The sequence below is a fragment of the Hakea prostrata genome, chromosome 4 (genome assembly GCF_041222555.1).
Source record: "Hakea prostrata isolate BN-2017 chromosome 4, UWA_Hpros_2, whole genome shotgun sequence".
Classification (NCBI taxonomy): Eukaryota; Viridiplantae; Streptophyta; class Magnoliopsida; order Proteales; family Proteaceae; genus Hakea; species Hakea prostrata.
The window spans coordinates 13,993,399-14,018,779 of record NC_142603.1 but is presented as its reverse complement, the minus strand read 5'-3'; the positions used below and the strand labels follow the sequence as shown (position 1 = coordinate 14,018,779).

Here is a 25,381-nt window from a genome sequence, read left to right as displayed (position 1 = left end):
ACAGCCAAAATCTGCTTTGAGTCATGACTTTTTTAAATAGAAGGGTGCATATGGGTTACAAACTGGGCCTAGCAAGGTCAAGTATGGTTTGGGCTTAGCCCTTAGGCCAGCCCTACCCGTCCCTATATTAACTTATCTTTTAAAATCAGAATTATATATAACTTCATTTTTAAATAATTATTTAACCAAGTGTACATAACACGCTATCATACTGGATTAGTTCACTTGGCCAATGCTAGCATTCATTAACTAAGAGGTCAATAGGTCAAAATTCTTTCATGCCGTTAACCCATGCATTTTGTTTTGTCTTCAAAGTTAAAAATAAGGGCCAGGGTAAAACAAGCTCCCAACACTATGCTCCTCGACGGCCTTACAACCACAAAACACAGTGGGCCCCACTGTGTTTTTATAATATATATTTTTTCAAAATGTTTTTATTATTTTTACATATGGGCCCCACTGTGTTTTGTGATTGTAAAGTAGTCAGGGGAGCACAGAGTGCTCTCCCCCGACGGAGAGATGATTTGGACTCCATGGTAGGATAGGGTTTGGATTTAGTTTGTGAATTTATGTCTCTACGGTAGGATTCGGTTTAGATAGAGTATGTTGACACTTGACACCCCTACCCCCGAGGCAGGGAAGCCCTTTGTGTGCCCTTATCTTATCACCACCCCATTCCTAGGGGTGTAAATGGATAACCGAAATCCGTTTCGAATTTGCATCCGCATCCGTTTAGGGGTATCCGAATCCGTTCGATTATTAATAGGATGCGGATATGGTATACCCCTTTCTTACTGCATATTATTCGTTCGTTAAATTATCCGATTAAGTTACTTATTTAGATTTATTATTCTTATTTTTATAATTTTTGCCTATGATATGTGACTTTTTTCTAGGTTTTCTACTAAAATAGCTACCAAAGTTGTTAAATTCTTAAATTTCAAACATAGTCCTCACAAATAAAAAGGTAAATATGTAAACAGGTAGTTGAAAACTTGTATTCAATTATATTTATGTCTGTTTAGAAGAATCCACTTAAGGAAATAATTATCCGATCATCCGAATCCGACAGAATCCGTCCAAAAACCGATATGATATTATCCGAATCCATCTGAATATTATAGGATGCGGATATGGATATATCACTATCCGATCCAAATCCGGTCCGTTTACACCCCTACGCCATTCCCCAGCAATCGAAAAACAGGGAAAATAAAAAGACACCCCTGACCCTGTGTGTCAGCACCCCCCCCCCCCCCAAAAAAAAAAAAAAAACTTTTGTTCGCGCGTGTGGGATATAAGAATATATCCCGCGCAGGTCCCTGTCCTATTTTGTCCAACTGCTAAAGATTAAGGGTATTTATGCAATTGAATCATTTAGATTAAAATATTTTTTACATTTACAAATTCCCTGTTAACAACTAAATTTACTCAATGAGGCCCAGACAGCCCAACGATATAAAAACGAGGGTTCAACAGGCGAAATACACAGCATCGCAAACAGATCTTCTGGTTTTTTCATGGTTTCCGACTTTCAGGTAAGAGATCCCCATTTTTGTAATTTTGATTGATTTCCAATTTCTTTTGATTTTTCCATCGTTTCGGGTTGAATATCTCTCTTTCGCTCACCTCTCCTATTTTCTCTCTCACGCTCTCTCACTCCTCTGTATCTGCCAAACTTCCTCTTCCTGGGGATAGGAGTTGTGGGAGAATCCACATCCAAGCCCTATTCTTTTAATGTTTTGTTAAATTTTTTCACGTTTGGTATCCAAGTTCCATGGCTTTTTAAATTGGTGTGGTTGGAGTTCTGATCTTTAAAGATTTCAGAATGGTCAATTTAGCATTTGAAATTCCTTATTGTCTCACTGTGTGCTCAGCCGTAGAATCCCTCTGCAACTACTATTTTTCCACTTCCAGCCCAAAAACATATAGTGTGATGGTGGGTGTATTTTGGGTTAGGGTTTAGAGATAAAAGACCGCGTTTCAGGCTCTGCTGGTCTTAACAGAGATTGAGTTTGTAAGTTTAAAAAGTTTTTTAATATAAATGTTTCAATTACAGAAACACTCTTAATCGAGTTATCTACCTCGTCTTCCAAGTTCGCAATACAAAACCAAACACTCTAGTGTGATTGCTGCGGTGAGAAGGCTACTTATTGCTCCTCTCTTCTGTGAGTCTCTCCCCCGGCCCCTTTCTTTTTTACCTTTTCGGCTCCCTTTGAGCCCACCAAGGCCTCTCTTCAATAAAGAACGTACCAAATCATCATGAGCTTGCTGAATAAGATGGTGGAGTAGATAACTAGTTATAAAAATTAAAATCAGGAATTGGAGAAGAATCAGAGATGGTTAAGACCCAAGTTATGGTCGAAATCTAATCCTAAGGATACCCTTATAATTTAAATTAGTGGAAGGATCTGATTAACAGACATGCCTGGAGCCACAAAGCATATTTTTGCTGAATCTAGGACACAGAAATCAGTAATAGGAACAAGATCAGTGAATCAAAACAACTTGAAACCGAAATTGTTAATATTTGGTTCCATTATCCGATAGATAGGGACAAGAGTACCTAGTTTGGCAGAAAATCAGTGTATAAACAGCTAGGAAAAACCCCATGTTTACCACCCTTCAGTCCATATCAGAATTCCTCTATCCGATAGATAGGGACAAGAGTACCTAGTTTGGCAGAAACTCAGTGTGTAAACAGTTAGGAAGAACCCCATGTTTACCACCCTTCAATCCATATCAGAATTCCTCTATGAATGGTTTTTTGCCCTAGTTTCTCTCAGCCATGTTGCAGGGAAAATTTCTTCGTCAAATTTTTTTTTTTGATTTTTTGTGAGATGTTATTGATATAATGAAACTTTAATGTATTTTTATTATTATTCTTTTTTAAATTATAACTGTTACAAATATGCTATTTTTTCTCCTTAATATTTGGTGCTGAATGTCTGTTATATATCAAATGTATGCCCATATCTTTTTCGTTTGGAGAGGCCATAATAAACACGTGCCATATCATTGCCGTACACATTTTAGTATGCCAAATTTTTATAGTATTATTTCTGCTGGTCTGATTGATTCCTCTATGTATCGGTACCTTCTTCATTGCCATTACTGAACTTACTAAGGTCCAAAGGCTCCATTTGGTTGTAAGGCAAAGAAAAGAAAGGGAACTAAAATCTAACGAATACAAAATGGATTGTTTTCATTTGCTCGCATGTTCAACCGTCTAAAAACACGCTAGGCTTTATTTTTTTATCATAAATATATTTTAATTAAGTTTGGTCTGACATGTTAAATTTCTTTTTAGAGTGTGACCTCATCCTTTTTTCCCCCGTTTTGAAATTAAAACAAAAATCTACATTGAAAAGCTTATCGATGGGAAATGGTTAGAATTTTAGATAGGTTGCATTATTAAGATTACAAAATCCCCCTTTTTTTTGTAAATGGTTTCACTGTCCTTTACTTGCAACAAATGGGACTTTAAGAGTATGTGCTTTCAAATCTCCTCAACTCTTTTTTAGCTCTCTGTTTATGTAGTTTCTGTGAATAGAGCACTTCAGTTTCCACATCTTATCTATTACCTTGAACACAATGTCTAACTTCTCTTAGTGCAATTATTTCTCTATCACATATAATGAAGGTGTGTTTTCAAACTCAAAATGAGAAGGACCAACTATGCACCGGTTGCAATGTATGCTAGAGACAAAATGAGAACCTTAACAGTGAGTTTTTTCTTAAACATCAAAGTAAAAAGCTGTGAGGAACTGCCAGATATTTTCTCTGATTTCTCTTTTTCCCCACTTCGCTTCTGTGTCTTTGCAAGAGTATGGTGAAGCCTGTGGCAAGAGAGAAATGTGTTTTGGCAGAGTATGCTGTCTCTGTAATCAAAGAGGAAGAAGATGGAGGGAGGAGAGGGAAATGGGAGGGTAGGATAGAGGGAGGGGGTGTAAGGGGAGTACTAGTGAGGAGAACTAATGCGTCTTTTATATAGAGCAAATATCTTACCTAGCTTTTATGATAAGGAAACATATTTGAAAAAGGAAAAGGAAATAATCACAAAGAGCTAATCTAGTTACCGTAAGCCCTAACTATATTCTGTGGTACATCACACAACCTCGAATTAATATCAGCTTCTATATGATTTTTAGAGTTTGGTTGTTTTTAATGTTTCTATGCCATGTATGGAGACTGTGAAGGCCTAGATCTATGCATTCTTGTAGTAGCTGTACTTGTGTATATTTGGGAAGTTCTGTGGGACTTTAGCTGTTTATCTCAGATACATGACACTGCTGTTCATTTTTTTATCCAGGCTTGGTGAACTTTTCTGGATCTTCACAAGTTGCGACTTGATTTTAGTATTTCGTGACACTTCTACAAGACTAAATAATGGTAAATTGTCTGAATTTAATGTATACATGTTGATACCATCAGATATGCTCAATATTTTTCATTTTGTTTGTACTGTTATGACTTCGTTCTACTTTCCTGCCATTGTCTCCCCCTCCCCTTATTCTTTCATTTTCATCATGAAAGCAAAAATGAGTTGATGTAAGGTGTAACTTGCAAAGATCTGTACCACTGTTCTGTTATGTGGTGTTTATTGTTACTTTGTGCTTGTGTCATCCTCTTGGGAAAGGGACTGTAGCTTTCATTGTAAGATGTAGGTGTCATGGCATGTGCTCTAGGGAGAATAAAGGATTTTTAGCTTAATCATTTGCTTTTTTGCATAAAAATTTGGTTTGACTGTCTTTACTAGACTAAATTTGTTGTCATGCAGCTCATGCCTCCTTGTCTTAGCGTCCATCTGACTTGTCATAGTTTCCTGAGATATCATGCCACTATCATTGGTACTTCTTATGTCACTTGTTATGAAGGGTGAGCAGCGGTGACACAGTTCAAGAAAAAAGAATGTTCATGTAAACTCCGTGTGGGCCCCATGATGCAGAGCTAAAGATCTGCATCTGCAATTCCAAGAAGCTTCCTGATTATTAATCGGATATAGTCTATCCCACACTTAATTAATTTTCCATCTTATATTTTTTGGCCTGAAGATTAGCTGGTCAAATTTTGTTTTATTTTGGTCTGATTTAAGTTCTCATGTGACTAAACAAGCCACATGACTGATGAGTCAACCATGGATCTCGATCTTAAAGCCCACCTAGTTCCCTCGAAAAAGCAAGTTGGTTTGAGATCTCAAAGTTGGGGTAATTTTCTCAAAATTAAGCCAAATTTGGGTGGGAAGCATAAAATGACAATAAAATTTTGCGATATGCCGAGGTCTTGCTGGGATATCCAATAGATTATCAAGATTTTGCTGAGATTTGATTGAGATATATCCAAGATATGACCAAGGTAATCAAAATATTATCGATGTATCCTAGATATGACTGAGAATCTGAGATATTAGAGACCTTGGTTGAGTAGGGGTAAATCCAGGGTTTTGCATGTCATCTCGTCTTGCTTTCATGAAATTGAGATATCTTTCAAGATTTCCTTCTCCTTCCATGGAGTCAATAGCAGAATTTTTGAAGCTTCCATGCATGGGAAGACTTAAATTCTATTCTTAGTTCCTAAAGTTGGGGGACTTGGTTAATTATTATTAAGGATTTTTATTTTAACAAAGACTTGAGGTGGTAATAAGGTGGCTATCCCTATTGAACCTAGACCTCTCCATTAAAGCTATAACTACGTGAAGTTGCAACTATAAACTACTAATGTGTCAAACCTAGCTCCGAAAGCCCCCTTAAACCTAGCTCACATCTCCCGCCACTCCTTCACTGTTTGAAGAAATTTAATCTGTCTTTCCACTCAAATTTTTTTTTTTCCTCATTTTAGACATCTCTCCATTAATCCCTACTGCATCCTTTGTTGGAATGACCCTAAAGATGTTAACCACCTTGTCTTCTCCTGCCCCATCTACGAAAACATCTGTGGGAAAGCTACTGCCTCCTTTTGGCCCCTGCTTTAGGTGCTCCTTTGGGTTTCATAGGGATTGGTCTAGCTTTTGAGATACTTCTCTGGCTCTTCTATTCTATTTGTGACGTGGTTGGCAAGCTTGTGTTTGGTGCTACAGTTTCTCATTTATGGTGGGAACGGAATCTTAGGAGATGGACTTCCAATTCCAAATCTATGGACTCGATTTGGAAAGCCATCTACTTTAACGTTTCTACTAGACTTCAGATGCTCTCCCATCTCCCAATCTTGGATACCCTGTGATGTAAACACAGAGACCCCCTGGCCGAACCCCAAGATGATGGCCAAACCCAGTTCTTGGGGGTATTTAGGGCATTTTAGCCCTCTTTTATTGTTGGAATTAATTCCAGTGCGGTCATAGAGTCCTAATTGAGTTTATTTCCTTAGCTTGAGTTGTGTTTGAATTACTCTAGTTGTGGATAAGAGTTCTTAAGTCATGATTTCAGCACATGTCAACTGGAGTTCTAAATTTCTAATTAATTAGAATTTAGCATGCACTAATTAGAGCTTTATTTTAGCATGTGCCAATTAGGGTCCATTAGACCTTTAAAATTTTATTTTAGTGGTTGTGATTAATGTGGTGGGATCCTAGTCTATAAAGGGATCCGACTTAAAGTTAAGGTCTTTTTTTTTTTCTACCCAACAAGTTAAGGTCTTTTAGTGGGCTAAATAAAACCACTGTTTCTTTGTAAATCTTAAGTTGGATTGAATGAAAAGTTAATAAGGACCGGGGTCCTGTTTTGAGGGGACCTTGGCGGATTTTAGAAGATCTTTTTCAATATTCAGCATCATTCAAGTTTCCAGCAGGTTTCTTCAAGCTTTTGAATTCTGTTCTGCAATTTCCAGCAAGTTTCCAGAAGCTACAGCCATCAAATGACAGCTCCAGATCAATCCCAGGTTAGTCCAGTCCCCTCCCAACCCTATCGCTGCTTCCCTACCTCCTCCTCCCTCTTACGCAAGCCCTCCCCCACCTCTCCCCTTGCATCTGCAGGTCCACACCCACCCCTTTCTTCCCTGCGATAGCGGCAGAACCCACCATTCTGCCAATCCTTCTTCCCAGCCCCTCTAGCCTCCTTTTTCCTCCCACTAGGATCGCACCTACCCCTAGGATTTAATCCTACTGTTTGTTACCTAATTAAATCCTATTTCCCTAAGTCTGAAATTTCCTGCACTTCATCGTCTTCAACAGATAATTCTGCAATTCTTTTTTTCTCTCTCTAAGATCTAATCCAACTGAGTCCCTCTCCTGCACCATAAACTCTTGAGAAGAGGTCTGAAAATACAAAACAGCAGAGAAAATCCTTCTCCCACCTAGCCAAACCTCCCAAAACCCTAGATTTTCAGATTCTTGTTAAAGTTCTAAAAGCAAGGATGCAAGTGCTCGACACCCCCCCCCCCCAAAAAAAAAAAAAAAAAAAAAAAAAAAAAAAAAAAAAAACACGCAGCCTAGAAAGCTAGTTCTCTTTTGCTAGAATTTCTGGGCGGCCCTTAGTTTTAGGGAAATTCCACTATTACCCCTAACCCTAAAACTGGGTTTACATCACCCCAAGGAACATATTAGTTGTTGTACATGGGGTCTTAGTTCTCCCTTATTGCTGGATAGTCGGGTGTAGCCCCTCCCCTTCTCTTGGTGCCCCAGGTTCAGGTTGTTTTTTGTTCCTGGGGCTTAGGCCCCCCTTGAGGCTAGCAGTTGCAGCCCCTCCTCTTCTCTTCTTGTACATCCTCCCTTTCTCCTCTGGGGTTTTTTGGTAATCAAATTCTTTATTTATCCAAAAAAAACACCTATAGCTTTTTGTACATGATTTTTCTCAACTGTGTTTAGTTTTAGGAATCTATACCCAGCTATTAAGTTGAAGCAAACCTGGATTCAGTTCTCTTCGCAACCCTCTCATCATTTTCCTTGAAGTGATAGCCCCATCTGAAGTCCAACTCCCCCTGGTGTGGAAGTTGAAGGGCCAACCCAAGAGAGGCCCCAAAGGCCGAAGTATGGCCTAGAAAAACAACTTCAACACCCTATGACCTGAAGGAGGACCGAACCAAAACAGGGGTATTTCAATCATTTCAGGTCTCCCAGGTCCAAGCTATTTGACCTATTCTGAATCAGACTTTAGTTAGGAGTCCAAGTCTATATTTTATTGTTTGAGTCATTCTTTGATAAGTTATGAAAGAGTCCTGGTCCAATTAGGAGTGTCAAGTTGGAATCTTATCCTACATAGGGTTCCTTCTTAAAACAGAAGTCCTTTTTATTTTGCAAGTTTATTTGGTTAGGTTGTTACTTCTTTTGAGTAGCATGTAATCATGGTTCTGCCACAGCCTCAATGCATAGGAGAGCTAGCGTTCTGGTTAGTTAAAATTTCTATTCCTCTTTAAGTTAAGACTTTGTTTGGCTGATTAAAGCCTCTATTTAATACCCCATCAGTGGAAGAATGTATTAGACTTGAGATTATTATGTTTTCTCTTTTGCAAATTGCTGCTTTACTGCTTTTTTCTCCTTCTACATTGTGAGATTAGGTCTGTCATATCTAGCCTATAACTTGGTGAGTCACCTTCAAGTGCTTGCTTGTTCAAGTTGCTGAATGCATACTTGGTGAGTAATATCCAAGACCTGCTTTGACTGAGGATTCAATCTTCTTCTCCATCAAGCTACTTGTTGAAGAACATTTGTCACCATCAGGCTGCTGATCAGAATAAACCCTTGAAGCTGCTGCCATTAAGGGACACATGAATGAGTAGGTACCCCCTGGCCCCTGCTACTCACCCCATTTGGTTCCCATCATTCCCATCCCTTTCCGTCCATTAAAATCCTGATCTAACCTCCACAGAAGGACCATCCCCTTCCCGCTCTCTCCTAAAATGCAAACACCCACACACAGAAAGCCCCAACCTGCTGTTGCCATTAAACCTGCAACTTCTCTGCAGATATTCCTTGCAGACATGATCGTGCTGCTTTTTGAGTGTTTCCTAGCCAGCCTTATCTGACAGTTAGACCATTCCCTCCTTTTAACCACATCGTCCCCTCCATTGTTACTGATTTTCCTCCTAATTTTAGCTACAACAGATCTACAGGACATAAACCTCCATTAGACCTTCAAATACCTGTACCTCCATAAACCTGCAACTACCTGTACCTCCATTAAACCTGCAACTTCTCTTCCAATTTTTTCACCAGTATTAACATCCTTTTAAGGGAAGCAACCCCCAACCTGCATATCAATCGCCTGATGTCCCATCCTGATCAGACCACTAGGCCTTTGTACCAACCTTAGCCAGCCCTTACTGGTTCAGATTTGAGATCTTAGAAGAATTGACTCCTAGTTGATCTCCTATGAATCTAGGACCACATTGGTTTGATTTATGTTTGTATTTGTGGCATCTTCAAATGGTTTAACTGAGAGTCTTGTTGATGGATTAATATAGTTGGTTATTAGGTTATTAATGTTTCTGTTTCTTAGGAAATAATATGAAATAATTTTTTAACCCCCCCCCCCAAGAGATGTCATTTGGAATCATCTTGTTACTCCATGCACACGGGCTTGTTGTTATGCTTTATAGTGATCTTTTCCCTTGTATTGTATTTATCTTTGCAATTAGCCATTCTCCTATTCTGGTTCTTGCAGGCAACTCTTGCAGATTCTTTCCTAGCAGATCTTGAAGAGCTATCTGGCAATGAAGCTGATATTGTTGTAAGTTGCTTCATCCATGCTGTCAGAAAACCGATGTGCAAATTAGCAATGTTCTTTATCAATGAAAAACTCATTGGAACTTTTGCTTGGCATTGATGTAGAATAATGTCTTTTCAAATTCTGTTTGGCTGATTATCCATAATAAACTATTTCTGTCAGGATGAAGATGTTGGTGATGAGGAAGGCATGGAAGAAGACATTGATGGTGACATGCCTGACATAGAATCTCTTAATTATGATGATTTAGACAGTGTTTCAAAATTACAGAAGACACAGCGTTATATTGATATTATGCAGGTTGGTTCTCAACTACCATGTTATTTTATCTTCATCTTGGCACTATATGCTGGATTTTGATATCCTTGTCAACATACCTTCAACAATATAGTTTTCTTCCCTTGTCTACAAAGAATGGATATATCCTTGTCATATATCCAGGGTTCAGCAATCACAACCAATAAAGGTAATATGAAAGGTTTTGGATTGCGATGAGGTGTAATGAAGTAGTGTTTTGGGATCTCAAGAAAATATCAGTTTTAGGGTTTCCGAATATGAGACATGGTGTATAGCTTGTGGTTGGGGTGATGTGAAGAGGCTGGGGTTGATTTTCAATGGATTTTAATGCTGAATTTGGGCTGTGGGTAGATTCTTGTAAATTGAAGAAAATAGAAAAACTGGAGTTAGGGTTTGGTATGTAGAGAATTTAGAAGGACAATTAGGGGATGGGGATCAATACTTGCTCATAGATTGATGTTCTTAGGGCTGGAGATTTGATTGCTTGCAGTCAAATCTGATCTTAATCAGTAGCAATGAATCTTATCTTGAACACTGTGTATGTCTTCCAAACTAATGTTGAGGACACTTGATTCAGAACTTCCGTGTTTAATGTCACACCCTAAACCAGAAGCTCTTACAAGCGGAATAAGGGACTAGTAGCTTGCACAAATAAAACTAGTAAATCTGAGTTGTGCTCAGCTCCCATGATAGGATGCCTTAGGTGATCATCCCAACATTCGTTCCAATCTGGTCAGGTATTGCTCCCCTCTTATGCAATTGGGGCTGCTTTTATGTTCTCTTTTCTTGTTGGCTATTTAGTTGATCCCTTCGACCGGGAGTAATACCAGCCAGATGAGAATATCTTTTATGGAGTTTGAGCTGGTGATGGAGCAGTGATTGGATTGTTTCTTGGTAGTTGGTCTAAGGAAAAAAGCTGATTATCATCCTATATAAATAAAAGGGCTAATGCGCTTGTCCTAACCAAGCAACTCCATGAGGCCCTATTTGGGTAAGGCTTTTATTAAGGGACATTACACCGAAATCCCTATTTATAGTTACATTTGGAAAGCAATTTGAATAGGACTCAGATTACTACCCTATAATTAAATAGATACCCTCAAGCTAAGGGAGTGTTCTAATGATTTAAACTGAACTGAAACCCTTTTCCATGTAAAACATAAAATGAGCCAAGTATAGAAGCTAGTTTTCTACGCAACCTAACTACAACTATTCTTGGCATATAAATGTGACCTCTTAAATAGGAAACCCTGGGGATCAAAGGCCCAATGTGTGTACACCACAAGCTTATTTTACCCCAAAAAAACATATAACCCAACCCTAGACTTTTTCCTAAGAAAAGAAGCCCAATTTTCTCAAGAGCCTGCTCATTTGGCTGATAATAACTCCGCACATGTTATTTTGACTTGAGCTATTGTTTGCTCTCTCTTTTTCTTTATGGTTATTTTTTAGGTAGTTTGAATATCTTTCGAAAGCTATTCTATTTACCTCTACGAAAGCTATTCTATTTACCTCTACTCTGTGTGAGTTTGCATATTTTGTGAACCCTATGAATAATGTATGCCATGTGTTTAGGCTTTACATTTTGGTAATTTATAAGCAAGTCTTGTATGTTACACCAATAACTATATGGCATTTCATCAGACTATGTGGCAGTTTATTTTCTTTAGTTTATGTTGAAGTATAAACTAGAACAATGGGCTGTTTTACTGTTTATGTGAACAGTATTATGCAAGTGATGCTTGTTTCCTTTTTAGATATGCTACTCTACTTTCTATTTCTAATGTAGGAATCTTGCTACACAAGTTTTGGGAGTTTCTATAAAGCATAGTTTCTATTTTCTAATTTCAAAACTTCCCTTTTTCAGTGCTTTCTATTTTGGACAGATTTTAGGAGTTAGAAGACTATAAAATTCTGTCTATAAGTTGTATTCTTTATTTTCTTTTTTTGAGGGCAAGATATCTTGCTTCTCAAGTTGTAATCTAGACTATTGATATCAATAAATAAGAGGCTGCGATTCTAAGAGTTCTAAGCTAGAATTGCAAGCTTATGTGATTCCTATCAATTCTTCTTTCTTCTTCTTCTTCTTCTCAGTTCTTCTTTTTATTGCACTGTTTTGGTTGATTAAAGTTTATTTTCTAACATGTGAAATATACGCAAGAACAATGGGCTGTTTTACTGTTCACATGGACAGTAACATGAACAATATTATGCCAGTGATGCTGGTTTCCTTTTTAGATATGCTACTCTATTTTCTATTTATAATGTAGGAAATTAGCTACACAAGTTTTGGGAGTTTCTATAAAGCATAGTTTTTATTTTATGTTAGTTTCTATTTTTAGAACTTTCTATTTGGACAGATTCAAGAATCCATGAGAAGTACTTATTCTTTCCTTTTTTAGAGGGCAACATGGCTTGCTTTTAAAGTTGTATTTTTACACTATGAAATCTATAAATAGAGAGGTAGTGATTCTAGGAGAGCAAGCTAGAATTGCAGCCCATTGTTGCTTCTTCTTCTTCTCCCTTATCTTTCAAGTTCAGCGACTGTTTTGATTGATTAAAGCTTATTTTCTAACATGGTGTCTATTTATTCCAAAATTTGCATGCTTGCAGAAAGTTGAAAATGCGCTTGAGAAGGGTTCTGATAACACTACCCAGGGTATAGTTTTGGAAGATGATCCTGAATATCAGCTGATAGTTGATTGTAATGCTTTGTTGGTTGACATGGAGAATGAAATCATTATCATTCACAATTTCATTCGTGATAAGTATCGCCTGAAGTTTCCAGAGCTTGAATCCCTTGTACATCACCCTATTGATTATGCTCGAGTTGTCAAAAAAATTGGGAATGAAGTGGATTTAACCCTTGTTGATCTTGAAGGTCTTTTACCGTCAGCTATCATTATGGTGGTTTCTGTTACAGCATCAACCACTAGTGGAAAGCCACTTCCAGAGGAGAATCTTCAAAAAACAACTGATGCATGTGATCGTGCTCTTGCTCTTGATTCTGCAAAGAAAAAGGTCCTTGATTTTGTTGAGAGTAGAATGGGATACATTGCACCTAATCTCTCTGCCATTGTTGGGAGTGCAGTTGCAGCAAAATTTATGGGGACTGCTGGGGGTCTGGTTGCATTAGCCAAGATGCCAGCTTGTAACGTTCAGCTTCTTGGTGCCAAGAAGAAGAACCTAGCAGGGTTTTCAACTGCGACATCCCAATTTCGTGTTGGCTATATTGAACAAACAGAGATATTTCAAAGCACTCCTCCTTCATTGAGGATGCGTGCCTGCCGACTTTTGGCTGCAAAATCCACACTTGCAGCACGAGTAGATTCAACACGTGGAGATCCAACGGGAAAAACTGGAAGGGCGTTGAAGGATGAGGTCCTTAAGAAAATTGAGAAATGGCAAGAGCCACCTCCTGCAAAGCAACCAAAACCTCTTCCTGTGCCAGATTCTGATCCCAAAAAGAAGAGGGGTGGTCGTCGACTGCGAAAGATGAAGGAAAGGTTGTGCTATTTTTTTCGTACATTTTCTCAACTATGGAAAATGGTTTAGTTTGCCTTTAATAGTTATTTTGATACTCTTATTAATTTCTCATTTTACAGGTATGCGATCACAGATATGAGGAAGCTGGCGAACAGGATGCAATTTGGAATACCTGAAGAAAGTTCTTTGGGTAATTATTACTGGCCATGTCTTGTTGTGAAACTGAATTAGTTAAATTTTGATTCCATCCTTGTTTAGAATCTTTTAATAAAAAATAAGGTATAATATCCGTGGGTTGACATTTCTCTGTTATGTGATTTAATATTTTTTCTGGAACTGATATCCATATGTGTACAGTTTATATTTAAAATCAAGGAATAAGCATACCTAGTACGAGGCTTCCACCTTTGGATGGAAGTAATTTATGCAGCCTTGCCCTGTTTTACTAGAGAGACTGTTTCACAACTTGATCCATTGACCACTTTGGTCACAATGGGGCATCCTTACTGTTTCATTAAGGCCTGCCATCTGTGTAATTAAGGAACACAATATATTTCAAGGACCTTTGAGTACATTTTAAACTGTTGTATATCTTTTTAAATCTTAATATTATCTGTTATTTCCACCAACTATACATTACCCGTTCATGCTCTACTGTTGCCTGTCGCTTACAGTGTGTACCATGTTAGTGTTGACTAGAACTATTTGATTTCTTTTTTCAATATCCTATTTACACCTCCTCTAGTTGATAAATTTTTTCTTTGACCTTGTTAAATAGAAATAGATTCAAATGGAATAAAAATATAAAATTGAAATAATTGTCCTTTAAGGAATTTTATTTTTCCCTTTTCTATTTTCTAGTTCCTTTTGTTTTGTTTTCTTTGATTGGTAAGCAAAATCTTAACATGAAGAACATAGCTGGAGTACAAATAGGATATGAAGCAAAGGTGAGACAACAGAGGCAATGGGAGGCCAGAGCCATACACCCTCAAGGAGGGGCTTTGAAATGTGATTAGCAACTACAACAGAGATTGCTTTCTTGGTATACTAATCTGCTAAGGAATTAGCAGAAAGAAGCCTTCAATAAAATAAAAACCACCTCCTCCATCCTGGGAGGTCCTGATGGTGAGACCTCTCCTCGATGCTCTTTGCTTGGGCAAGATTATGGGAAGAAGTGGCTCCAGTCCTGGTGTCCCATCCTCCTGAAAAGCAGCCAATTCTCAGCTGAATTGCTCTGTGATGGTGGATGTCACATTCCAGCAAGCCAGGGTTATGCTGTTCCTACTGGGCTGAGCCTTTCCCCAAAAGGCATCAATGTGAGAGTAACATACTGCTTCTCCTTGTGTATGGTACTTATTGTGTGAGGGACCTGCTGACTAAGCTGAAATCATCTTAACCAGACTAAGCTTAAACCATCTTGACCAACTGCAGATCATCAGTAACCATTATGTCCACCTTCCATTTTCCAAGGTGTAGCCTAATCTCTTAATAATGATGCCCTGCTTACAGAATTAGATTGACCAATATGTCTAGAGACCACCAGCATAACCTGCACCATGATTTTCTTAAGAATTTCAAATGCTCTAAAGCCTCACATTACCACTTACCAAATGAGCTTGCAGCATAGCATCAAGATGTATCATGATAACTGGATCAGAAATTCGTGTGTGCTGAATCTTAAATGGCTCATTTCAGAATCAGATGACCCCATCTATGCTGATTCTGATATGGAATTATTTCGGGTGACTCCCTTAGCTTCCTACTCTTCAAGAACTAGTCCTAGAAACACCCATGAACACTGCCAAAATTTCTGTCCTCCTTGACATAATATCCATGAGCCAAATAACTTCTCTCTCCCTATTTTGATGATCCAGTTGTTTCTTCCCCTTGAGTTCAGGATTTTGGTTATCCTTACTAAAAACACAATGTCTTTTACATAGATTCATAAATCTTTCATTGGACCATTGGAAGGGCCCCACCATTATCCTTGGAACAAACAGCCAACCTTGCTATGACTTGATGTTTTGACAGGTAGTGTAGAAAGGTATGGTACTTGGTTTACAAGAGTATTTTGTTTAGAGCAGGAATCGTTTGTTGAATTTAAAATTGAGGGTGAATTCTTAGAGTTCAAAACCTGGTAAGTTGGATACAAGCTACCTGGTGACTGGGGTTTGGGTTTATGTACAGCCAGTTGCTACTAACTTTTGTTGGCTTTTAAACTGGCACTTGGTTTACTTAAAGCTAGCTCCATTGGAACAACTTCTGAGCATAATTTGTTGGGGTAAGGCTGCATAGGAAAATTGCCACCCCTCCCCTCTTCAGACCCTGCTTGTGCGGAAGCCTTCAGCACTGGGTTTGCCCTTTTATGATGCTTACTGGCTAAGGTCCAGTCAGATATTTGAACTTCAAAAAAATCTATGACACAAACTGTCACGACCCTAGTTTTCACAGGCTTGGTGGGGCCCACATTATGGACATTCAACTAGGGCACATGATAGTTCCTCTCATTATCAACCTGTTTATAACCACTAAAACAAAATGCTAACTTAACATTTTCAAGGACAAAAAGAGAAAACCTGTTTGACAGTTTGACTTATAAACATATGTATACAATCTAAAGTCCTGTTATGTTTACATTTGACCTTTTAACAATATCTAATTAAGTACATACAGTCTCAAAGGGATATATACATTTATAGTCTAGTTAAACCAACATCAGTTGCAACAAAAAGAAAAAGAGTTTTCATTTTTCACTTTAAAGGCATTGTCATTTGTTAGGTGGCAGCACATTTGCCCTTATCATGTATTTGAGGACCTATCAACATTTACAACAATGAGCTTTGCGGCCCAGTAAGCAATATAGACAACCATGTAAGTAAGTCAGGCAGTTCATCATGCATTAATCATCACATTATCAAAGTCATATAACATCATGCATTCCAATTTTCTTTTCATTTTCCTTTTCCTTTTTCATTATTAAACTAGACCTAAGCACTACCTGTAGAGAGAGCACCATCAATATAAACCACACAAGTGGCATCAGTCTCAGTCTTAGAGGTTCTCATTAAGAGATTCTCTTTTCAGTCTTTTGGCACAAGGTCAGGTGTTCTCTACAGGAGGCCATCATCAGTCTAGTATATATTTCCACTTTTAAGTCTTGCTTCATGCCCTCCCATTTGGGTACACTATGGACCAGGACTTACAGAAGCCGCTTCATGCCCTCCCATTTGGGTACGTTAAGTACCAGGACTTACAGAAGCCATTAACATTTTATTTCTTTTTCTTTTACTATTTTTATATTCAATTTCAGTATTGCATTACCATGCCCCGTCTATATCAATGTACATTTTTCATTTCAATCATCATTTAGTCTTGTCTGAATAAAATTAGATACAATTCATACAATTCAATCATTTAAATATAAGAGCACGAGAATTCTACATTTAGCAAGCATAAGCATCATTTCACATTCATAATTCAACATCTCAAGAATACTATCAACATTTCAATTCAAGCAATTCAATCAAGTCATTAAGCTGTCATCCGATCCCATGCATTTCTATTCCATTCACAAAACAATGTATCATGCATTTTCATAAATTGTGTGAGTAAATAAAATCAATTATATATTAACATGTGAATGCTACCTGTTTACTAAATGGGATCACCTACTTATAACATACATGGGTTGGTCGATATCACTTACATGTTCCTGTTCTATGTGTGTGTGTCTTGATTCTGGTTTAGTTAAAATCTGCTCTCCCTCCTGTATTCCGAACAATTGTTGGCTATTTTCGAATATGCAAGAATTAATAGGGTTTCCCTTTACTTTCTCTCTCCTCTCTTCTCTTTCTCTGCGTTACCTCTCTTCTCTCTCCCCTGCACGTTTCTCTCCTCTCTCCTCTTCTACTTTATCTTCTCTCTCCTCCTTAACTATCTTCTACACGCTTCTGTAAATCTGAAATCCTTCTCTTCTCTCTGCTCTTTCTCTTCTCTGTTTACACAAAACCACCTCCTTCAATTTGATTCCCATTTTTCGCTTTATCAAGGTTATTTATATAAGGTGGTAAGATGTAATGAAGACACCACTTATGTGTCACTTCCTCTTTCTTTTATAAATCTCATATGCATACATTAGAAGACAATGGTCTTCCACGTGAGGATGTGGGAGAGAGAGGGGGAGGTGTCATCTCCTCCTCCTCTCTTCTTAACTTTCATTTTTCTATTTTATTGTTTAATTATAATATAATATATAGTAACTTATACACACACACACACACACACACACACACACACAGTTACACACACACACACACATATATATATGTATATATATATATAACTAAATGATTAATGGGCTTCTTTATGGGCTTGTGGGCCCGCTCTATTATCTTACGTAGGACCCACTCTGAGTTGCGAATATTAGTACCTCCAGGTTCAGAAAATTATGCTGATCGGGGAGACCTTGCAGCTGCCGATCGGGGCGGGGAGTTGCTTGCTTCTTCACCTTCTTATCCCCCCCCCCCCAAAAAAAAAAACGACCCTTTAGCGATCAAAAAAGAAAATCCTTCTAGTTCTGTCTTTCCGGAAAGCACGGTTTAATTCCGCTGTTGTGGGATCCACTAGCGATGTCTGACCTCGACCAAAATATTAATTGGAATCTAGTCTCATTTAGGCTATTTTTTAACTACACTCGAACCATTTGATTAAACCATCAAATCAACCGTCATGATCCTTTAATAATCTTAATGACTGACACATTCACACACAATAATAAAATAATAATATAAAAAGATGCTTGGCATCACACAAACCCACCCCGATACCAAGGATACCTGCCTTCATTTCCTTGTAAAATTAGGGAGGCTCATATATTTTTGGTGGGCATAAGTTGGGTGATGTTACGAAATGTTAGGAGATTTAGGTATGATATTGGTGATACCCATTGAACATACTTATGACACTGTGATCCCTAATCACTTTTGTGTAGTCAAATTTATGTACTTTTCTTGCAGTAATATCTGTGGATTGAAGTGGGAAAGTGCCAAATAAAGGGAACTTGTAATGGTGAATATAACATTGCTTGGTTAGGTTGTGTAAGTTTTTATTGACTGGTGGTCTATTTTCAAACTGTATCACACAAATGATGTTATGAAGCTGGGCATAAAATTTTCAGAAATCTACCATCACTAGGGCATTGCTATTTTATCACCCTAAAATTTTGTTTTGATATGCTATATGATCAGATTTATTGAAGAAGTGAGATCATCCTTCCTTTTCACTTTATCAAAGTAGTCACTAGTTGAAAAATGGATGAGTCTATCTATATAAAGTGGCAATCTTTGTTTGTAATGATTTACTGGTTATTCTGTCAAAGTAGATTCACTGATTTTGTCAGGGCAACTAGAAAACTAGATTTATTCAGCAGTTTCTTATTTAATTTAGCTTCAAGGTAGTTAAGTGCACATGGAGATTTTTGTTCTTACTTAAGTTTGTGCATTCTGTTCCTCAATATAGGTGATGGACTAGGAGAAGGGTATGGTATGCTTGGTCAGGCTGGAAGTGGGAAGTTACGTGTAGCTGTTGGTCAGAGCAAACTTGCCACCAAGGTTGCAAAGAAGTAAGTTGTTTTCTCTCATATTCTCCTTTTTTTTTACTGGTTATGCTTAGGTCTCTTCCCGTCTTCTTACCAGTATGGTATGTGAGAAAAAGGGCGTTCCCACTGCATGAGACTTCCGCCACTGCAGTCCAGGAAGGGTCATAATGCATGCACCCTTCATCCTGGTTTGTGTAGTGTCTGTTTCTAGACACAAACTGTGACCATTAGGTCGCAGTTGAGCAACCTTACCATTGCACTGAGGTCTGCCCTCTGTGAGAATAAAATGTTAAATGCTTTACCAATGAGTATTGCATACCAGGGTACAGTTTTTGCCTCCAGTTCTCATTTGATCCTTAATTCTCATACTCAGCCTTGTCTACATGACTTTTATGCCTTGACTGTTTTCAGGTTCAAAGAAAGGCAGTATGGCAGCAGTGGTGCCACTTCAGGGTTGACTTCTAGTTTGGCATTTACACCTGTGCAGGTTAGTATCTAATTGGTACCTTCTTTTACTATTTCATGTTTTCTGTTGTCATCCATTCTTCAATGGCCCTTTATTAGGGCCCTGATAACGACTCATTGAAGAGAGAGGAGGTGCCATAACCAACTGCTGGTTGGTTATAAATAGGGGGAAAGATGTGAAGAGAGGACATCGGTTATTTTATGGGTGGTCTTGGGCTGTTGGGCAGCCTATGACTGAGGTCAGCATATAATGTGGGGGTGACTGGCACCATTATAACCAGATTTATCCTTCTTATTGTTATTGGTTATCATTCCAGTAAATCAATTTAATATATCTATTATTCGATTATTGGGTTCCTATAACCCTTGCTTTATATTGCACCTTTTGTCTCTTGTGTACATCATAATCACCATGTGGAAGTGAAAGCTGTGAATCATTCTTTTGTCACTAGAAACTGGATACGTTTTGGTGCATTAAATCAACTGAGGTTTAACCTTTGTGCCAAAATGCCAGTAATCCCACATGTTTGCATCTCATCTGGTAAAATATCCCATCTAGGTAATTTAGATGGAAATATATGAGGATTTGAATTTGTAATTTAGTGGTGGGGTGAAGCTATTTATCTCATGAGTTTTCTAAAGCTGCATTAATTTGGCTTTACTTGGAGTTGAATTTTTCTCTGTTTGCTTGAAGGATTTCAAGAGTAGTATTCAGATGGTTGGAAAAATCGTTGGATACCTTGATGTCACATCCTAAGTTGAATAGGTGGCAGTGGGTTGGAACTGGCAAAGAATTTGTCAAAGTTGGATTAAATTTTCACAGCTAAGCAGTGGTGATGGCTTTCATGTCATGTTGAGGCATGGGTGTAACCTGACTTGTGTCCAAAACTGAATGGGTCATGGTGGTTAACCTTAACATGATATGACTAATCACGAAGTGTATGGTTGATTCAAAATGGCCCAAAATTATAAAAATGACTTGAAAACAATAAAGAAAAATTTTAGACAGCAGAATGTGGTAAAATTTGTTATTTCACATTATGGGGTTGTCACAAGATGACCTTTCTTTCTCTGTGTGTGTGTGTGTGTGTGTTTTTTTTTTTTTTTGGGGGGGGGGGGGGGGGTGTTAAAACTAGCAATGGCAGTGTCCAAGTGCCTGACTTTTGGGTGCATGTCAGACACCCAATACCTGAACCTTTGCGACTTGATTCAACATGGATACTGTTATGAAGTGCTCAGGCAATGGAAAATGATCTCTGTTGGTCTGGTTTCTAGAAATTAATAATAGAAGCCAAATAATAGCAAGATTGGAACTTGGAAGTTGTTTATCTCTGGGGATGAGGTTCGTAGAGTTTGGGACGGATCTAACAATTAGATTGGCGTAGTTCTGATCTTGAATTTTGGTCTCTAGAAAGGTCCAAAATTTGAGAAAATTCAAGAAAATGTAAAGAATTATGGTACGAGAAGGGGAATGGAGTTAAGTGCTGACTTGTTACTTACCTATATCAGCAAGCCTTATAATAGGGTGTAATGGAGATGGAAATAAGTGGAGGCAGACTACAAACACTGCCGAAGGAGAATCCTTCAAATAGAAAACCCTGGACTGCTTACTCGATCACATGGAGATCCCTTCCCACTAATGAGAAGCTCTACTAACACCTTGCTCTTAGGCAGCAACACACTCTTTGTTAATTGTATTCTCAATCTGTAATCTGTTACATGCCCAGGGCTTTGTTTTCAGGCTTACATAACATAAGAAGTCCTAGTGAAATTAGGATGGTAGGACTTAGGAACTGACTTTCCTAGTTGTACTCAACATACTAATCCAAATAGAACTCTTTTTTGGGTAAAAATTCGAATAGAACTCTTATAACTAAAAAGGACTGCTTATCATATCCTAAACAGAATGAAACATAAACTAACCTAAAACATAAGACACTATTCTGCCCTTACAACTTAAGTTGGGCAGAATGTACATAATTAGACCAATTAAACTTAAAAGGAAAACATATTTTGATTTTTGCCTGAACACTAGACTTATGGGCTAATTCTGACTACATAAACTTACAGATCAAAAGCTCAACACCCATATTTATCTACCTGATGTGAGCCAAAAGAATGCAGCCATTAACCAGGACATGGTAAAGGAATTGAGCAGGCATTTAGGGTTTCTACAACCCTCTTGGTGTAGGGATTGTATGGTTTGAAAAGAGGGTAATTAGGGCTCAGTCCTGGTGAATAGGCCTAGGGTTAATGAAACCCAAATCTGAATTTATTATTTTCCAATTTTAGATTCAAGCCTCAGCGGTTTGGGGTTTTGGAAATTATGGTTTCAGTTTGTAGGGTTTCCAGGGGATGGCTTGGGCTAGGGCTAGGGCTTGGACTTGGATCAAGTGCAAATGGTAAGGAGGGATTTGGTGTAGGGGAAATGGGAGATGGAAATTAGGGTTTGGAAGAGGAAGATGGATTTGAGATTTTAGAGTCTTAGGTGGGGGCAAATTAGGGTTAGGGTTGAGGTCGAATATTAGGTGGGGAGAGGGGTTAAGTCCTAGAAGGGTGATGGATTTGGTGGATGGAATTGGCAGAAAAGGGATTTTAGGTTTTGAGGGAAAAGAAGGGGTGGTGCGAAGGGGGGGGGGAAATGGAGGGTGTGATGGAGGGGGGTAGGGATGATCACTTACTTCTTGTAGAAGGTTGGGGATTGAAGAACTCTTGAAGAAGAAACACCACACAAGCTGCCACAGGGTTTCTCCAGACTTAGAAACCCTAGGCAACCTCAATCGCACTCTCTCTTGGCTGTAACTCCTTTTCAATAATTTTATTCATCAATAGAATTGACTGATTTGTTACAAGCATTGGCTATGTATTCATAGCCTTTATTGAACAATCTCCTAATAGGACTCAATTTTAAAAGTAAAACAAACAATTTTAAAGAGAACTCCTAGCGAAATAGAAGTCCAAAATTAAGAGGTGCAATAGACTCACTAATAAAATTCTGAATCTAACTAAACCAAATTGGACTTGACTTCCAAAATGACCAAATTGCCCATGTTGATGCAATAGAATCCACGCTGCTGGCAGCAACCCTAGGCTCTATTTTGGCCCTTGGGGGCCCTCTTGGGGTGGTCTTAGGATTTCACATCCCAACCCTAAGTTGATTTCAAAGGAAAGTTGGCCAATTTGGTACTAGATGTGCATCATATGGAGAACAAATTGTTACCATGTCTGCCACTCTTTCCCTCCACCTCTACCTATTTCAGCTTTGTCTTACCATTGTTGTTGCTGCTGCAGTACTTGCCACCACCATCACCTCATTTTAGACACACCATTGCCACCACAGCCTGCCACCACTTCTACTCTTGCCTCCATCCGCATTGCCGCTGGCACAACCACGTCCTACGATCATTGCCACACTGCCACCAATAGACAGATGACTCTGCATAACAAATGCATATCTGTTCCTTTTTAGGGCCTACAGTAGAAAAATTTTGTAGTACCGTGTGCATTTTGCTGTCCATAAAATTGGCCAGTAATAGAAATACAAAAACCCAATTTTGGAATAGAAACATTGACCCTTAAATAGGAGTTTTGTCATGTAGGCCCCAGGAAGCATCATGTAGATGAACTTGGTGGAAATGAGTTGGCATGGTCATGTTCAACGGAGGCCTTGCTATGTTCCAGGGTGATTCAGTAAACATATATACCTTACTCATATACACCAATGACAACCTTAACTTCATCCCAGTGTAACGGGGCTGGCTACAGAGTCCCAAAAAAATTAAAAAGAACAGTAAAAAAGCCAGCACCATGATAGGATCTTCAGTGATGACTGAACTGATTCCGTTGATGATTGATGCTCTGCTTCAATATGTTGTACACTTCCTCTGAGGAAATCTGGTTGCCTGGGAAAGCAAAGATCAATAAGCCAACAACAATCTGGTTCTGTCCATGGATGTGTGGATTTTTTTGGGTGCATTTGAATGGATTCTTATTTTTCCCTCGAAAAGAGAAACAATTATCTATAAAATTCATGAGTTATGACTATGAGAACAAGAAGTTTTGTTGATTTTGGTATTCAGAAACTCTCACTCCATTTATGCTAGTTGGGTTATCAAACCATTAGAAATGTATTTTTTTTTAATCCCAATGACGTTGTGTGTTGCGTTCTGTTGCAGGGAATTGAGCTCACAAATCCACAGGCAAATCAGCTAGGTAGTGGTACCCAGAGTACCTATTTCTCAGAAGTGGGAACATTCTCGAAGATCAAGAGGACTTAAACCCCCTTAAAGATTGTCTTGTACAGTTGGGTCATTTGACTTTAAAAGTAGCTCATAGTGGTGACCCTTGTCATTCTTCGACATCAAGCAGACAGAGAACCCTGAGAAGGATCATTCTTGTTAAGGTGCCCATTTCTACTGGCCATCTAAGTGCATGGAGCTGGGAGTAGTTCAGCTAGATGGTGCTTTATGCTGTTCTGTTGGGGAAACTCTATGTTTGGTCTCATCCTGGTAATTTGGGATATAGGAAGGTCAACCACTTCTTAGAGTAGTTGATGCAACACTTGTCTTTGCCTTCTGTCAAGTAAAATGAACTGGAAGCTCACTGGGATACTGGTACAATTTGCCTCAGGCTCCGGATTTGCTATGTTTTCACAAATAATTTTAGGGTAAGACATGAGTTATTGTAGTGTGAAGCTGTAAATTGAACCTAGTTGCAACTTCTTGTTCATAATACCTGTCCGGAATTTTGAAACAATGTGCAGGTTGAAATTTTTGTTACGGTATTCTGAAATCTGACTTCCCCACTTGAAGCCTCCTGTATTGCATCTTGTATTCAAACTCAGATTGGACCATCATGAATTGAAATCACAGGGTATGGGTGTAAATGCCTTTTTGTTTTAATTTTCCAGGATATTTAGTTTCTAAATTTACAATTTTAGTCTCCTGAGTGGAATGGCTTTCCATCCCGTGAGAGTATCTCTGACAAACCAAATTACCAAATTACGTTAGGTATGCAAGTTCCATGGCTTTTAAATCGGTGGTATTGGAGTTATGTTCTTTAAAAAATTTCGGAAAGGTCAATTTAGCGTTTGAAATTTCTTATTGTCTCACTGTGTGTTCAGCCTTAAAATCCCTCTACAACTGCTATTTTTCCAACTTCTAGCCCAAAAGCAGATCGTGTGATGGTGGGTGCATTTTGGGTTATGGTTTAGGGATACAAGACTGCGTGTTCGAGTGTTGGTCACTTGGGCCTCAATGAGTAAATTTAATTGTTAACAGGGATGGAAATGTAAATTTAAAAGTTTTTTATTTTTTATTTTTTTTAATTTTTTTATTTTTTTTTGTAGCTAGCGAAGGTATAATATTGGTGCTGATGGGTGCAAACTCAATACCTCCCTATGGGAGTTTGGACTGTTAACGTCTTAACTAATTCACTAATGGAATTTTTTAATCTAAATGATCTAATTATAGAAAGAGCCGATGATGGATAGAAAATAGAACAGTGTCACATTTTCACTCTCCGACACAAAAAGTGAATAAAAGAAAACTTTAGAAGAATTATATAACAAATTAAAAGAAGCGCCAATTCACCCATTTGATTCTTGGTATGGTGATATGAGTCTTTCGTTAATTCCTGGCTCTGTTCACCAAAATTTCAGGAACTCATTCTCCGTTTTCTTCAATTACACGCTTATTGAAGGTACAAATTTGTTTGTCGCATTTCTTCTTTGTGTGATTTGTTCTGTAGTCTGTGTATACGTCCCTAAATTGCCACGAAACGTGTTATCGACTGGAAATTTGCGAAACTATAAATATGATCGATTCCTTTGCCTTAACCCGCCAAATCCATTAATCGTTTTATCTGTCTTGTAAGGTTTGAA

At 38.3% G+C, this 25,381-nt stretch overlaps 1 protein-coding gene across 2 annotated transcripts; it reads left to right on the top strand.

Annotated features, from left to right (window-relative positions):
* The first annotated feature begins 1,449 nt into the window (after positions 1 to 1,449).
* LOC149018074 (U4/U6 small nuclear ribonucleoprotein Prp31 homolog) lies at positions 1,450 to 24,476 on the top strand. Of its 2 annotated transcripts, XM_089152403.1 has the most exons (10): positions 1,453 to 1,538; positions 2,060 to 2,168; positions 4,313 to 4,392; positions 9,594 to 9,659; positions 9,819 to 9,956; positions 12,567 to 13,459; positions 13,559 to 13,629; positions 18,957 to 19,059; positions 19,447 to 19,522; positions 23,676 to 24,476. In XM_089152403.1, the coding sequence occupies exons 3-10, from the start codon at positions 4,390 to 4,392 to the stop codon at positions 23,775 to 23,777; spliced, it is 1,452 nt and encodes a 483-aa protein (XP_089008529.1). In that variant the 5' UTR covers positions 1,453 to 1,538; positions 2,060 to 2,168; positions 4,313 to 4,389; the 3' UTR covers positions 23,778 to 24,476. The 2 variants fall into 2 exon arrangements, with proteins under 2 accessions (XP_089008528.1, XP_089008529.1); XM_089152402.1 differs by lacking the exon at positions 2,060 to 2,168 and having other exon boundaries at positions 1,450 to 1,538.
* Positions 24,477 to 25,381: the final 905 nt, after the last annotated feature.

What these genes read in the sequence shown, in the direction of transcription:
- LOC149018074 (XM_089152402.1), top strand. An exon ending in ACCTGAAGAAAGTTCTTTGG is followed by an intron (nt 13,630 to 18,956) that starts GTAATTATTACT and finishes TCCTCAATATAG; the next exon opens with GTGATGGACTAGGAGAAGGG. An exon ending in GCCACCAAGGTTGCAAAGAA is followed by an intron (nt 19,060 to 19,446) that starts GTAAGTTGTTTT and finishes GACTGTTTTCAG; the next exon opens with GTTCAAAGAAAGGCAGTATG.